At 46.6% G+C, this 15,370-nt stretch overlaps 3 protein-coding genes across 3 annotated transcripts in view; all 3 read right to left on the reverse strand.

Moving 5' to 3' along the window:
- Window positions 1-2,194: 2,194 nt before the first annotated feature.
- Window positions 2,195-9,531, reverse strand: LOC124018754 (solute carrier family 35 member E3). The gene is made up of 5 exons (XM_046334108.1): window positions 8,313-9,531; window positions 5,741-5,851; window positions 4,841-4,999; window positions 3,166-3,248; window positions 2,195-2,891 (listed from the first exon to the last, which is right to left on the reverse strand). Exons 1-5 carry the CDS (start codon window positions 8,712-8,714, stop codon window positions 2,705-2,707), a joined length of 942 nt encoding a protein of 313 aa, XP_046190064.1. The 5' UTR covers window positions 8,715-9,531; the 3' UTR covers window positions 2,195-2,704.
- Window positions 9,532-10,137: 606 nt separating this feature from the next.
- LOC124018744 (nuclear pore complex protein Nup107-like) lies at window positions 10,138-13,192 on the reverse strand. The gene is made up of 4 exons (XM_046334096.1): window positions 13,106-13,192; window positions 12,579-12,692; window positions 11,020-11,187; window positions 10,138-10,358 (listed from the first exon to the last, which is right to left on the reverse strand). The coding sequence occupies exons 1-4, from the start codon at window positions 13,190-13,192 to the stop codon at window positions 10,251-10,253; spliced, it is 477 nt and encodes a 158-aa protein (XP_046190052.1). The 3' UTR covers window positions 10,138-10,250.
- A 1,170-nt stretch (window positions 13,193-14,362) lies between these two features.
- The window catches only part of LOC124018745 (nuclear pore complex protein Nup107-like), a 230,538-nt gene continuing 229,530 nt past the window's right edge, over window positions 14,363-15,370 (reverse strand). The window contains exon 15 of the mRNA XM_046334097.1: window positions 14,363-14,433. Within this exon, the coding sequence (XP_046190053.1) occupies window positions 14,363-14,433 (71 nt within the window). The remainder of the gene's footprint in view (window positions 14,434-15,370) is intronic.

The raw sequence follows: 15,370 nt of genomic DNA on the forward strand, positions 1-15,370 counted from the left end.
GAAGTAGCAGAAGGTTTTGGTCTTCTCTGGTATCCAGAAGGTTTTTGGTCTTCTCTGGTATCCAGAAGGTTATTGGTCTTCTCTGGTATCCAGAAGGTTTTGGTCTTCTCTGGTATCCAGAAGGTTTTTGGTCTTCTCTGGTATCCAGAAGGTTTTTGGTCTTCTCTGGTATCCAGAAGGTTTTTGGTCTTCTCTGGTATCCGGAAGGTTTTTGGTCTTCTCTGGTATCCAGAAGGTTTTTGGTCTTCTCTGGTATCGTTGGCATCTTTTCCAGTCTGCTCCCCCTCTCCTTCCTAGAAGGGCTAAAATAATGAGTCAGATGTTATTTTTAGAACGACATGTTCTTTCAGAGCCTCAACATGTCAGGGCATGTTATGAAGCCTTATAACCTCCGATAAATGTTATTAATCCTTACATAAACTTCAAATTAGTACAAATGGAACGACAAAGGCCATTTTAAACACACATTTGGATTTAGCCTGAATGTCTTAAAAATATTAAAGTTTTACGATTTAAAGTCAAGTTATCCACTTGCTTCAATGAAGGGGATTATGATTATAGAATTTTGTAAAGTAATCGACATTGGGATTAGATTTAGTTGATGTGTCTCTGACGACTGGAAATAATTCCGTAATACTAAATAATGTTACATGATGCCGTCTCATCAGCCTCACGGCACGTCTCTCACCGGCTTCATCGACTTTGCAAATGAGCAGGATAGGCTAACGTTGAAGAGTTATAAATAGCCACGTAACCACTCAGTTCCAGTTTACACTGAACGGGGAAGCTGTGTCTCAAATGGCATCCTATTCCCTTTCTAGGGTACTACTTCCCCACGGGGCTCTTGTCAAAGGTAGTGCACTATATGGGGAGTAGGGTGGCATTAGGGTACTACTTCCCCACGGGGCTCTTGTCAAAGGTAGTGCACTATATGGGGAGTAGGGTGGCATTAGGGTACTACTTCCCCACGGGGCTCTTGTCAAAGGTAGTGCACTATATAGGGAGTAGGGTGGCATTTGGGACGTAGTTCCCCACGGGGCTCTTGTCAAAGGTAGTGCACTATATAGGGTGTAGGGTGGCATTTGGGACGCAGTTCCCCACGGGGCTCTTGTCAAAGGTAGTGCACTATATAGGGAGTAGGGTGGCATTTGGGACGCAGTTCCCCACGGGGCTCTTGTCAAAGGTAGTGCACTATATAGGGAGTAGGGTGGCATTTGGGACGCAGCCTGAAGTTCTGTGCCACCACAGATATGTGCTTGTTATTTTGGCTCATGTGTTTTTTGTTGGCCTCTGGCGGTTGGATGTGTCCACACTACTACACTGAGCCACAATGGCAGGCCTGTGAACCTAGAGAGGCTGAGCAGACAGCAGAACACTGAGGCCACTCTCTGAGACCCAGGGAACTGCCTGTACCTTGTAGCACATTACCCCACCTAGATTTGTCTCGTCCCCACACCAACTCCCATCGCAGGTTCGTAATTCACTAGACGCCAAACATAAGAAAACAGACTGAAACAGGGAAGGAATAACTGAACTTGTCCAGTAAGAAACGCTTAGTTTTGGATTATCTGTTGCGAAACGTTTAGCTACAGTGTGCACTAATGATTAACAACCCAACTCTTATTCCAGACCTGTATGATATCATGTTGACTAACTTGTAAAGGGCAAGCCCATGTGTAACTCTGTGTTGTTGTATTGGGTCACACTGCTTTGCTTTATCTTGGCCAGGTCGCAGTTGTAAATGAGACCTTGTTCTCAACTAGCCTACCTGGTTAAATAAAGGTGTTCTCAACTAGCCTCCCTGGTTAAATAAAGGTGTTCTCAACTAGCGTACCTGGTTATATTAAAGGTGAAATAAAAAAAATAAAAAATAAAACATCTGTATGTACTGTACTCGTTTCTCAGGATTGTCCCAGCAGCAATCAGAATGTTCAACAAAGAATGTGATTTAGTACTTTTTCCATGAAACAATCTGTAATTAGAAAGTATTTGAGATGTGCATTATTCACTTCAGCAAACTTTGACATAAATAGGTTGTGAGCAGCACTATGAAAACAGAGTCCTTTCTTTTCTCTATGACCACAATGAGTGGTAGCCCTACCTAACCTCCATTCATACAGCTGTCAATGGGCCTCTCAATGTTCTGTGGCAGGTTCAGGTAACTTCCCAAAGCTTCCTAAATGAGACAAAAACGATCAATAAAATACAATTTATTGAAGATCACAGTATGAAAAAAAAATAAGAATCATTCAATAATGCAAAAGTATCTTCATCATTTGGACATTGTTTAGAGCAAGTTGTCCTCTCTTTAATCGTACCGGCAAAAATACTGGAATATAAGACAGCATCTTGAGTAATGCAAAAACTATGTTAATACTAGGCTTGCTGAGCTCCCACATCTTCCAATACAGTATACATTCCACTTCTTTAACAGTGTATTAGTGTTCCCTGCCAGAACTATCTCCCTTTATCTCACTGTTTGGCCAGTTCCCCTTTCACTCAACAATCACATTCCAACTATAGAATTCTAGTTCCATGATTCCAACCTCTAGTTCTATGATTCCAACCTCTAGTTCTATGATTCCAACCTCTAGTTCTATGATTCCAACCTGGCCCTTCCCCCAAACAGTCCTAGGGAACCAGTGAGTTGTCGAGCAACCAATGAGGGTAGCAGCCTCTATGGATTGGCACTCCGGTGGGCCTATCATGGCCTTTGGACCAGCTTGCTTTTGCCCTCCTCCTGCTCTGCCAGCTTGAAGTGGGTGTAGGAGAGGATGCCAGTGAGGGTACAGAGGATGCCCAGGCCCTGGTTTAGAGACAGGGGGTCCTGGAAGAGAACATAGCCCCCCAACAGGGTGATGCAGAACTTGAAGTGGCCAAACATGTTGTAGCTGTAGGAGTTCACCGTTAAGGGCAAATAAAAAAAAAGGAGCACACAGTGAACCTGTAATATTGACCCCAGAGTTATACTAGTTGTCATATCATATCTCTGCCTCCTTATCAACAATATTGGAGGAGAAGGTCAAAGGTCCCTCCACTCTGACCTTATTCTCCAATGAGTTTTGAGTCGGAGAGACGATGTGAGGAATCGACAGACAGATTAATTGACATTTTGAGACAGTCCTATTGGTTGACCCTTGACCTCCAGCCAGAACAAAAGGATACGTGACAGCAGAGGTGTTCCCTATGATCCAGTAGATTGACAGGTTGACTAGGAAGGCTATGAGGCCAGATAGCATCACCATGGCCTGAAGGGAGAGATACAACATGTTAGCATCACCCTGGTCTGAAGGTAACAACAGCACAGAAGCATGTTAGCATCACCATGGCCTGAAGGTAACAGTAGCACAGTAGCATGTTAGCATCACCATGGCCTGAAGGTAACAACAGCACAGTAGCATCTTAGCATCACCCTGGCCTGAAGGTAACAACAGCACAGTAGCATGTTAGCATCACTATGGCCTGAAGGTAACAGTAGCACAGTAGCATGTTAGCATCACCATGGCCTGAAGGTAACAACAGCACAGTAGCATGTTAGCATCACCATGGCCTGAAGGTAACAGTAGAATGTTAGCATCACCATGGCCTGAAGGTAACAGTAGCATGTTAGCATCACCATGGCCTGAAGGTAACAACAGCACAGTAGCATGTTAGCATCACCATGGCCTGAAGGTAACAACAGCACAGTAGCATGTTAGCATCACCATGGCCTGAAGGTAACAACAGCACAGTAGAATGTTAGCATCACCATGGCCTGAAGGTAACAGTAGCATGTTAGCATCACCATGGCCTGAAGGTAACAGTAGCATGTTAGCATCACCATGGCCTGAAGGTAACAACAGCACAGTAGCATGTTAGCATCACCGTGGCATGAAGGTAACAACAGCACAGTAGCATGTTAGCATCACCATGGCCTGAAGGTAACAGCAGCATAGTAGCATGTTAGCATCACCATGGCCTGAAGGTAACAACAGCACAGTAGCATGTTAGCATCACCATGGCCTGAAGGTAACAGTAGCATGTTAGCATCACCATGGCCTGAAGGTAACAGTAGCATGTTAGCATCACCATGGTCTGAAGGTAACAGTAGCATGTTAGCATCACCATGGCCTGAAGGTAACAGTAGCATGTTAGCATCACCATGGCCTGAAGGTAACAGTAGCATGTTAGCATCACCATGGCCTGAAGGTAACAGTAGCATGTTAGCATCACCATGGCCTGAAGGTAACAGTAGCATGTTAGCATCACCATGGTCTGAAGGTAACAGTAGCATGTTAGCTATCTCCAGGGGATGGAAGTGGAGGCTTGTCGACCTTCGGGGTCAAAACAACGGTGTTGACCGAGTGGCAGGTTTGGTTGCTGGGCAGACGACAGGCCACACACAGCTGAACATGCTTTGACATGTTCGTAGAGGACTAGTGCTTGTGTGTCCTCAGTGACTCATCTCATCTGAGTAAATCCATCACAGGATGTAGTCTCTCACTCATTCTGAAGACAAACTTAATCTCTCTCTCTCTGTCTCTGTGTCTCTCAATTTCAATTCAATTCAATTCAAGGGCTTTATTGGCATGGGAAACATGTGTTAACATTGCCAAAGCAAGTGAGGTAGACAACATACAAAGTGAATATATAAGGTGAAAAACAACAAAAATGAACAGTAAACATTACACATACAGAAGTTTCTCTCTCTGTCTCTCTCTCTCTCTCTGTCTCTCTCCCTCTCTGTCTCTCTCTCTCTGTCTCTCTCTCTGTCTCTCTCTCTGTCTCTGTCTCTCCCCCCCCCCTCTCTGTTCTCTGTCTCTCTCTCTCTGTCTCTCTCCCCCCCCTCTCTGTGTCTTACCAGTGCTGGGAAGGACCAGGGTCCGAAGATGCCCCCCTCCCCAGAGAGAGGTTCGAAGAAGGGCACGAGGGAGAGGAGGAAGGCAGAGGACATGGGGGCCTGGTAGTAGAGTAGCTGCATGGAGTTAACCTGGAGCTCATGCTGTTTCACACCTACCCACTGAGAGGGGAGTGGGGGGGAGAGAGAGAGGGAGGTGGGGGGAGAGAGAGGGAGGGATGTGGGTGGAGAGAGGGAGGGATGTGGGTGGGTGGGAGAGAGGGAGGTGGGGGGAGAGAGAGGGAGGTGGTGGGGGGAGAGGGAGGTGGGGGGGAGAGAGGGAGGGATGTGGGTGGGGGGAGAGGGACGTGGGGGGGGGGGGGAGGGGGGGGGGGGAGGGAGGGATGGGGGGGGGGAGAGGGAGGTGGGGGGGGGAGAGGGAGGGATGGGGGGGAGAGAGGGAGGGATGGGGGGGGAGAGGGAGGGATGTGGGTGGGGGGAGGAGGGAGGGAGGGATGTGGGGGGAGGAGAGAGGGAGGGATGTGGGGGGGGAGGAGAGAGGGAGGGATGTGGGGGGGAGGAGTGAGGGAGGGATGTGGGGGGGGGTGTGGGAGGGAGGGATGTGGGGGGGTGTGGGGGAGGAGGGGGGGGTGGGGGGAGAGGGGGGAGATGTATCATCAATGAATTATGAGGCCTGTGATAATAGTACAATACACCTTGATAATAGAAGGTTTAAATAAGACAAGAAAGTCCACTAACGTGTTCTAGTCTGCCCGCATCCCAACTAGCACCCTATTCCCTTTCAAGTGCACTACTTTTGACCAGGACTCATAGGGAATAGGGTGCCATTTGGAAGACAGCCGGTTCAACCATAGACTGTAGTGTTCACCAGGTCCAAGTGCACTTCAAAGCATCACTACTTACCACCTGATAGAGGGAGGTGACGAACACCCCTAGTGTGGCAAAGACCATCCCCAGGAGGTTGAATCTCACATCATAGTAGGAGTTGAGGATCACACCTAACGTTATGGGCACCTAGTAGACAGACACACATCACCTAACGTTATGGGTACCTAGTAGACAGACACACAGGAACACACATCACCTAACGTTATGGGTACCTAGTAGACAGACATACATCACCTAACGTTATGGGTACCTAGTAGACAGACACATCACCTAACGTTATGGGCACCTAGTAGACAGACACACATCACCTAACGTTATGGGCACCTAGTAGACAGACACACAGGAACACACATCACCTAACGTTATGGGTACCTAGTAGACAGACACACATCACCTAACGTTATGGGCACCTAGTAGACAGACACACAGGAACACACATCACCTAACGTTATGGGTACCTAGTAGACAGACACACATCACCTAACGTTATGGGTACCTAGTAGACAGACACACATCACCTAACGTTATGGGCACCTAGTAGACAGACACACATCACCTAACGTTATGGGCACCTAGTAGACAGACACACAGGAACACACATCACCTAACGTTATGGGTACCTAGTAGACAGACACACATCACCTAACGTTATGGGCACCTAGTAGACAGACACACATCACCTAACGTTATGGGCACCTAGTAGACAGACACACATCACCTAACGTTATGAGTAGACAGACACACATCACCTAACGTTATGGGCACCTAGTAGACAGACACACATCACCTAACGTTATGGGCACCTAGTAGACAGACACACAGGAACACACATCACCTAACGTTATGGGTACCTAGTAGACAGACACACATCACCTAACGTTATGGGCACCTAGTAGACAGACACACATCACCTAACGTTATGGGCACCTAGTAGACAGACACACATCACCTAACGTTATGGGTACCTAGTAGACAGACACACATCACCTAACGTTATGGGCACCTAGTAGACAGACACACATCACCTAACGTTATGGGTACCTAGTAGACAGACACACATCACCTAACGTTATGGGTACCTAGTAGACAGACACACATCACCTAACGTTATGGGTACCTAGTAGACAGACACACATCACCTAACGTTATGGGTACCTAGTAGACAGACACACATCACCTAACGTTATGGGTACCTAGTAGACAGACACACATCACCTAACGTTATGGGCACCTAGTAGACAGACACACAGGAACACACATCACCTAACGTTATGGGTACCTAGTAGACAGACACACATCACCTAACGTTATGGGCACCTAGTAGACAGACACACATCACCTAACGTTATGGGCACCTAGTAGACAGACACACAGGAACACAGCAGGTAAATAGTGTTACTGTAACCATAAAAATACATTCTTAATTACAATGACGGCCTACCCCGGCCAAACCTGGACGACGCTGGGCCAATTGTGCGCCACCCTATGGGACTCTCAATCAAGGCCGGATGTGATACAGACACACAGGAACACAGGATTCTGGATTTGAACCAGGGACTGTAGTGATGCCTCTTGCACTGAGACGCAGTACCTTAAGACCGCTGTGCCATTCGGGAGCCCTGGTTTGAAAGGGGTACTTCAGGATTTAGTCAATGATGCCCTTTATCTACTTCCCCAGAGTCAGATGAACTAGTGGACACCATAGTTATGTCTAATGCGTGCAGTTTGAAGGAAGTTGCTAACATAATGACTAGAAGTCTATGGATATCTGCTAGCATGCTAGTAGATGTAATGACTAGAAGTCTATGGATATCTGCTAGCATGCTAGTAGGTGTAATGACTAGAAGTCTATGGATATCTGCTAGCATGCTAGTAGATGTAATGACTAGAAGTCTATGGATATCTGCTAGCATGCTAGTAGGTGTAATGACTAGAAGTCTATGGATATCTGCTAGCATGCTAGTAGTAGGTGTAATGACTAGAAGTCTATGGATATCTGCTAGCATGCTAGTAGGTGTAATGACTAGAAGTCTATGGATATCTGCTAGCATGCTAGTAGGTGTAATGACTAGAAGTCTATGGATATCTGCTAGCATGCTAGTAGGTGTAATGACTAGAAGTCTATGGATATCTGCTAGCATGCTAGTTATATAATATTAATATTGCCAATTTCACATACAATGATGTCAAATTTGGTTTATTCCAAGATGATAATGAATTCAATTTCCGGGTCAATAATTGTATTGTATTATTGAAATTCTTTATACACAAATGCAGATTTTTGAAGGCTACTATACCTTATTTTTTGAAAGAGAGCTTTATCTTTTTTATTTTGCAATCATTAAGATTAGTTTTTTTTAAACATGCCCTGAAACTCACGACTACATTTGAAGCATACATGATATGCATCATTTAATGTATATAAGACCTGTTTGTAAAAGTTTATTTTTCTTAAAACGTGTGTGCTTGGTTGTGTATAATTCAACTTCCGTTATGTTTGTACAATTAGAAAAGTATTTTATATAACAAAAAGTGAATTCTCAATAAATGCCAATCTGCCATTCTGCATGGAATTCTAGATACCTACCAAAGTCAACTTGATCTTGGTGGAGAATGTCTTCTTGTAGTACATTGTCTGTATGACAATGATCACAGGAGTTGTCATCGCTTTGGCCAGCTGGTAAGTACCGATGGTGTTGTTTTGTAAAGACAGATTGGTGAAAGCCACGAAGCCACAGAAACTTAGAGCGAGCCAGATAATTTTGGTGGGTTGGAGACTCTTTGGCGCAAATATGTCCATCTTCTGGCATACCCATAGTCCAAGCCATGTCACAACGAAATGAATCAGAGTTAGAGTCATGTTTGGAAAGCCATAGTGAACATAGATCCATTTGTTGATGAAAACGATGCATATGGATGATAGCAAATTGGCCAATAATCCAATGACGAGACGGCTGTTCGAGAAAAGGTCTGACAGTCGGTTAGCCATGGTCGTCTTGAGAACTGTCCTGTAAAATCTACATACAAGGTTTCAGTAGTACTGTATAGTATGAAGCTAGGTAACTAATGTAAACCAAAAAAAAATGTCTACCCTCTGCCACACATCAGGAAAAGTTGCGGGGGTCTTTCCAGGCTTCGACACTACCGACTGATCGGGCATACATCCCCTTTCGTAAAAATGTACAGGGCCTATACAGTGACATTACATTCTAGAGTATTTCAGTCCTGCATGTACAGTTAGCGTTGTACAACTTTCATACCATCGCATGTGGATCATACAGGGGAAAAAAAGAGCCTGGTTGCAAAACTTAACGGAAGCAGTGACGTCATAATGCGACCTTTACTTCCGTGTTCTGCGAAGAGAACCCACCACGTCACAGTGGCCTACAGCGCCCACACATGGACACTTTGTTAAGTCGCGAAGGCGATAACCTAAAACCATCACCTCTCGACCTAGACAAGGTGTTGTCTCAAACCTTCCTTAATACTCTTCTAGATTCAGATACTGTATATGCATCCTGTCTGTGCATGGCCCAAAGACATGATTCAGATACTGTATATGCATCCTGTCTGTGCATGGCCCAAAGACATGATTCAGATACTGTATATGCATCCTGTCTGTGCATGGCCCAAAGACATGATTCAGATACTGTATATGCATCCTGTCTGTGCATGGCCCAAAGACATGATTCAGATACTGTATATGCATCCTGTCTGTGCATGGCCCAAAGACATGATTCAGATACTGTATATGCATCCTGTCTGTGCATGGCCCAAAGACATGATTCAGATACTGTATATGCATCCTGTCTGCATGGCCCAAAGACATGATTCAGATACTGTATATGCATCCTGTCTGTGCATGGCCCAAAGACATGATTCAGATACTGTATATGCATCCTGTCTGTGCATGGCCCAAAGACATGATTCAGATACTGTATATGCATCCTGTCTGTGCATGGCCCAAAGACATGATTCAGATACTGTATATGCATCCTGTCTGTGCATGGCCCAAAGACATGATTCAGATACTGTATATGCATCCTGTCTGTGCATGGCCCAAAGACATGATTCAGATATTGTATATGCATCCTGTCTGTGCATGGCCCAAAGACATGATTCAGATACTGTATATGCATCCTGTCTGTGCATGGCCCAAAGACATGATTCAGATATTGTATATGCATCCTGTCTGTGCATGGCCCAAAGACATGATTCAGATACTGTATATGCATCCTGTCTGTGCATGGCCCAAAGACATGATTCAGATACTGTATATGCATCCTGTCTGTGCATGGCCCAAAGACATGATTCAGATACTGTATATGCATCCTGTCTGTGCATGGCCCAAAGACATGATTCAGATACTGTATATGCATCCTGTCTGTGCATGGCCCAAAGACAAAACAACATTTCAGACACGTCACTTTTATTGTATACAAAATGCAGAAAATCATTCACTCCGTTACTTAAATTTGGCAAAAAAAAAAAAAAAAAAAACACAAAGAAAAATGTCCAGGTGTATTTATGGTTGGATCTCGTACCCCAGCGGGTCTAGACCCTTATCCAATAAGAGAAGAGACGACTCCCTCATCTTCTGAAGGAACTTCCTCAGCTCCTCCTTGGAGAACACCTGAAAGAGAGGGAGAGACAGAGAACATAGTTAGCAAAAAAGAAGAGGAGGATGGGAAAGTAGACGAGGGAAAGAGAAGAAAGCAACACAGTGACAGGGAGAGATACTGTAAGATTGTGTTGAGCTACAATGTTGAAGTGCTTTCTACACCTGTATTGCTTGCTGTTTGGGGTTTTTTAGGCTGGGGGGGGGGTTTCTGTACAGCACTTTGTGACATCAGCTGATGTATGAAGGGCTTTATAAATACATTTGATTGAAGTCAAGTAGTCGCAGATCGTAGCAGACGAAGGAAAGAAGACAGAAGAGGATGCCCTCAGGCCAGGTCAGACCCCAGACCAGAGCCCAGACCAGACCAGAACCCAGACCAGAGCCCAGACCAGAGCCCAGACCAGAGCCCAGACCAGAGCCCAGGTCAGACCCCAGACCAGAGCCCAGACCAGACCAGAGCCCAGGTCAGACCCCAGACCAGAGCCCAGACCAGAGCCCAGACCAGAGCCCAGACCAGAGCCCAGACCAGAGCCCAGACCAGAGCCCAGACCAGAGCCCAGACCAGAGCCCAGACCAGAGCCCAGACCAGAGCCCAGACCAGAGCCCAGGTCAGAGCCCAGGTCAGAGCCCAGGTCAGACCATGGAAATATAATTTCTAAACTATAGTACAGACCTCGTAGAGGCGGTGTTGGTCTGAGGCGATGATATCAGCCAGTCTGAGACTCTCCTGGTGACGTTGTGTTCTCTGCAGTACTGTCTGCAACAGGAAGGACATCATGGGCAGACAGAGACGACGAAGCAGCACCATCTGGTGGCCTCTCTCTGGGTCCTCCTCCGTGTCCTGGAATAAAACGACAGTGGTAGATGTAACCTGTACCTAGAAAGAACACAGTAGTACTGGAGACAGAGAGCTGTAATACAGGCCGACATGCTAACCTAGCGCTGAGCCCCTCCATTAATAGACAGACCTCTGACATGCTAACCTAGCGCTGAGCCCTCCATTAATAGACAGACCTCTGACATGCTAACCTAGCGCTGAGCCCTCATACCACCATTAATAGACAGACCTCTCTGACATGCTAACCTAGCGCTGAGCCCCTCCATTAATAGACAGACCTCTCTGACATGCTAACCCAGCGCTGAGCCCTCCATTAATAGACAGACCTCTGACATGCTAACCTAGTGCTGAGCCCCTCCATTAATAGACAGACCTCTCTGACATGCTAACCTAGCGCTGAGCCCTCATACCACCATTAATAGACAGACCTCTCTGACATGCTAACCTAGCGCTGAGCCCTCCATTAATAGACAGACCTCTGACATGCTAACCCTGAGCCCCTCCATTAATAGACAGACCTCTCTGACATGCTAACCTAGCGCTGAGCCCCTCCATTAATAGACAGACCTCTCTGACATGCTAACCTAGCGCTGAGCCCCTCCATTAATAGACAGACCTCTCTGACACCTAGCGCTAACCTAGCGCTGAGCCCCTCCATTAATAGACAGACCTCTCTGACATGCTAACCTAGCGCTGAGCCCCTCCATTAATAGACAGACCTCTCTGACATGCTAACCTAGCGCTGAGCCCCTCCATTAATAGACAGACCTCTGACATGCTAACCTAGCGCTGAGCCCCTCCATTAATAGACAGACCTCTCTGACATGCTAACCTAGCGCTGAGCCCCTCCATTAATAGACAGACCTCTCTGACATGCTAACCTAGCGCTGAGCCCCTCCATTAATAGACAGACCTCTCTGACATGCTAACCTAGCGCTGAGCCCCTCCATTAATAGACAGACCTCTGACATGCTAACCTAGCGCTGAGCCCCTCCATTAATAGACAGACCTCTGACATGCTAACCTAGCGCTGAGCCCCTCCATTAATAGACAGACCTCTCTGACATGCTAACCTACCTCTCTGACGCTGAGCCCCTCCATTAATAGACAGACCTCTCTGACATGCTAACCTAGCGCTGAGCCCCTCCATTAATAGACAGACCTCTCTGACATGCTGAGCCCCTCCATTAATAGACAGACCTCTCTGACATGCTAACCTAGCGCTGAGCCCCTCCATTAATAGACAGACCTCTCTGACATGCTAACATGCTGAGCCCCCTCCATTAATAGACAGACCTCTCTGACATGCTAACCTAGCGCTGAGCCCCTCCATTAATAGACAGACCTCTCTGACATGCTAACCTAGCGCTGAGCCCCTCCATTAATAGACAGACCTCTCTGGCGTCGACCATCCAGCCCCCGTCCACAAACAGCAGGACGTTGTAGATCCTCTCCTTCACGTCTTCAGTCAGAGCCTCCAGACGGCCGGTCCAGCTGTCATGTTCCAGCTACAGGAGAATAAGGTCACACTTTACACATCTTTCATTTTTTACGCTATTACTATCATTACGCTAAATAATACTATTGTTGGCATTAGCGTTCTTTATCTGATCCAGGAACAGCTACACTAAAACAAAATTAAACTCCTCACCAGTTCACCCATAACACAGAGACTGATCTAGGATCAGGTGTACTGTATACCTGGTACCCGATCCCCTACATAGTAAACTCAATTTGACCTGGGCCTCCTAGAGTGCGCAACCATGTCCCTAAAGTGCACTATATAGGGAATAGGGTGTATTGAGTAACCCTATAGTGCACTAGGAGAATAGGGTGTATTGGGTAACCCTATAGTGCACCATATAGGGAATAGGGAGTATTGGGTAACCCTATAGAGTACTATATAGGGTGTATTGGGTACCTGGTACTCGTTCTCCTTCATCTCGTAGGCCACCTTCTCGGTGAACTTGGCCTGAGCCGGCAGACTGGGCTTCTGAGGGGAGTTCATGTGATGGAACCACTCATTCGCCCCTCATGAGCTTCCTGTGGAGGGGGGAGGGAAGACACACACACACACACACACACACACACACACACACACACACACACACACACACACACACACACACACACACACACACACACACACCACTTATAACAACTACAGAGACTTCTCTAGAAACATTCAATAAACAGTCCAACCAATCACAGCGCTGCGAGAGCTTGTCCCTCCGCCTCACCAGGTAGCGCGGGCCAGGTGTTCCCTGATGGCGTTCTCATCCTCCGCGGGAAGGGCGTGTCCAGGCCTAGCTCCTCCCACTGACGGTAGATCTCCCTCATGCAGGTCCTCGGGGACCTTACCAAACACCACCTTCGCTGCATGGTGTTTCTTACAGGCTGGAGGAGATGACAGAGAGGAGAGAGAGAACAATGGATCAATAACATGGTTGATGTGTTAGTAGTATGAGGAGAACAATGGATCAATAACATGGTTGATGTGTTAGTAGTATGAGGAGAACAATAGGATCAATAACATGGTTGATGTGTTAGTAGTATGAGGAGAACAATAGGATCAATAACATGGTTGATGTGTTAGTAGTATGAGGGAACAACTCTCTCACACAGGAAGCATTGATCTGTTTCAGAACATGGTTGATGTGTAACGTAGTATGAGGGAACTTCCTCATGATGGCGTTGCTCTGTTTGAGGGCCTCAGCTCTCTGGGCGGGGTCAAACACCAGCCAATCAATCACATCGATCTTTCTCTGGTCCTCCTGGGGGAGGGTACAGGGTTAACATGACCACATGGTGTGTGTGTTTCAATAGGATCAATAACATGGTTGATGCCGCTGAGGTGCCAGTAGGATCCATTGTTGATGTGTTAGTAGTATGTGAGTGTTTCAATAACATAGTTGATGTGTTGCCAGTGTCCAGTAGGATCAATAACATGGTTGATGTGTTGTGTATGAGGAGAACAATAGGATCAATAACATGGTTGATGTGTTAGTAGTATGAGAACAATAGGATGCAACATGGTTGATGTGTTGGTAGTATGAGAATAATAGGATCAATAACATGGTTGATGTGTTAGTAGTATGTGTGCTTTCATACCGTCTGCTAGGTGCTTAAATGGTGTCCAGTGCAGGGGTTGATGGTCATGATGAGGCGAATAATAGGATCAATCAGTGTGTCTCTCTCTGATGAACAACTTCTCCACCACCATCTTAGTGACCGCTGCCACGTCCAGACTTCCTGGAAAGGACAGGCTCTGTTTGACACCTGTACCTGTAACAGACTGCTGTCATCTTTCTCTGACCACAACAGGACAGTTAGACACCTGTTTTCTCCTTGTAACAGACTGCTGTCCATCCTGACCGCAGTTGCCAGTGTCCAGTTGACACCTGTACCAGACTGCTGTCACATCCTGACCACAACAGGACAGTTGTTTCAACACCTGTACCTGTAACAGACTGCTGTTTCATCCTGACGGTGTCACAACAGGACAGTTAGACACCTGTACCTGTAACAGACTGCTGTCACATCTGACCACCAGTGTCAGTTGTGACACCTGTACCTGTAACAGACTGTGTGTCACATCCTGACCACAACAGGTCCAGTTAGACACGTGTCTGTACCTGTAATAGACTGCTGTCACATCCTGACCACAACAGTGTCCAGTGTCCAGACACCTGTACCTGTAATAGACTGCTGTCACATCTGACCACAACAGGACAGTTAGACACCTGTACCTGTAACAGACTGCTGTCACATCCTGACCACAACAGTGACAGTTAGACACCTGTACCTGTAACAGACTGCTGTCACATCCTGACAACAGGACAGTTGTGTGTGTGTACCTGTAACAGACTGTGTGTTTCACATCCTGACCACAACAGGACAGTGAGGTCACCTGATGACCTGTACTCCAGACTGCTCTCACATCCTGACCACAACAGGACAGTTAGACACCTGTACCAGACTGCCTGTCCATCTGACCTAGACAACAGGACAGTTAGACACCTGTACCAGACTGCTGTCACATCCTGACCACAACAGGACAGTTAAGACACCTGTACCTGTAACAGACTGCTGTCACATCCTGACCACAACAGGACAGTTAGACACCTGTACCTGTAACAGACTGCTGTCACATCCTGACCACAACAGGACAGTTAGACACCTGTAC

The sequence above is a fragment of the Oncorhynchus gorbuscha genome, unplaced genomic scaffold (genome assembly GCF_021184085.1).
Source record: "Oncorhynchus gorbuscha isolate QuinsamMale2020 ecotype Even-year unplaced genomic scaffold, OgorEven_v1.0 Un_scaffold_576, whole genome shotgun sequence".
NCBI lineage: Eukaryota > Metazoa > Chordata > Actinopteri > Salmoniformes > Salmonidae > Oncorhynchus > Oncorhynchus gorbuscha.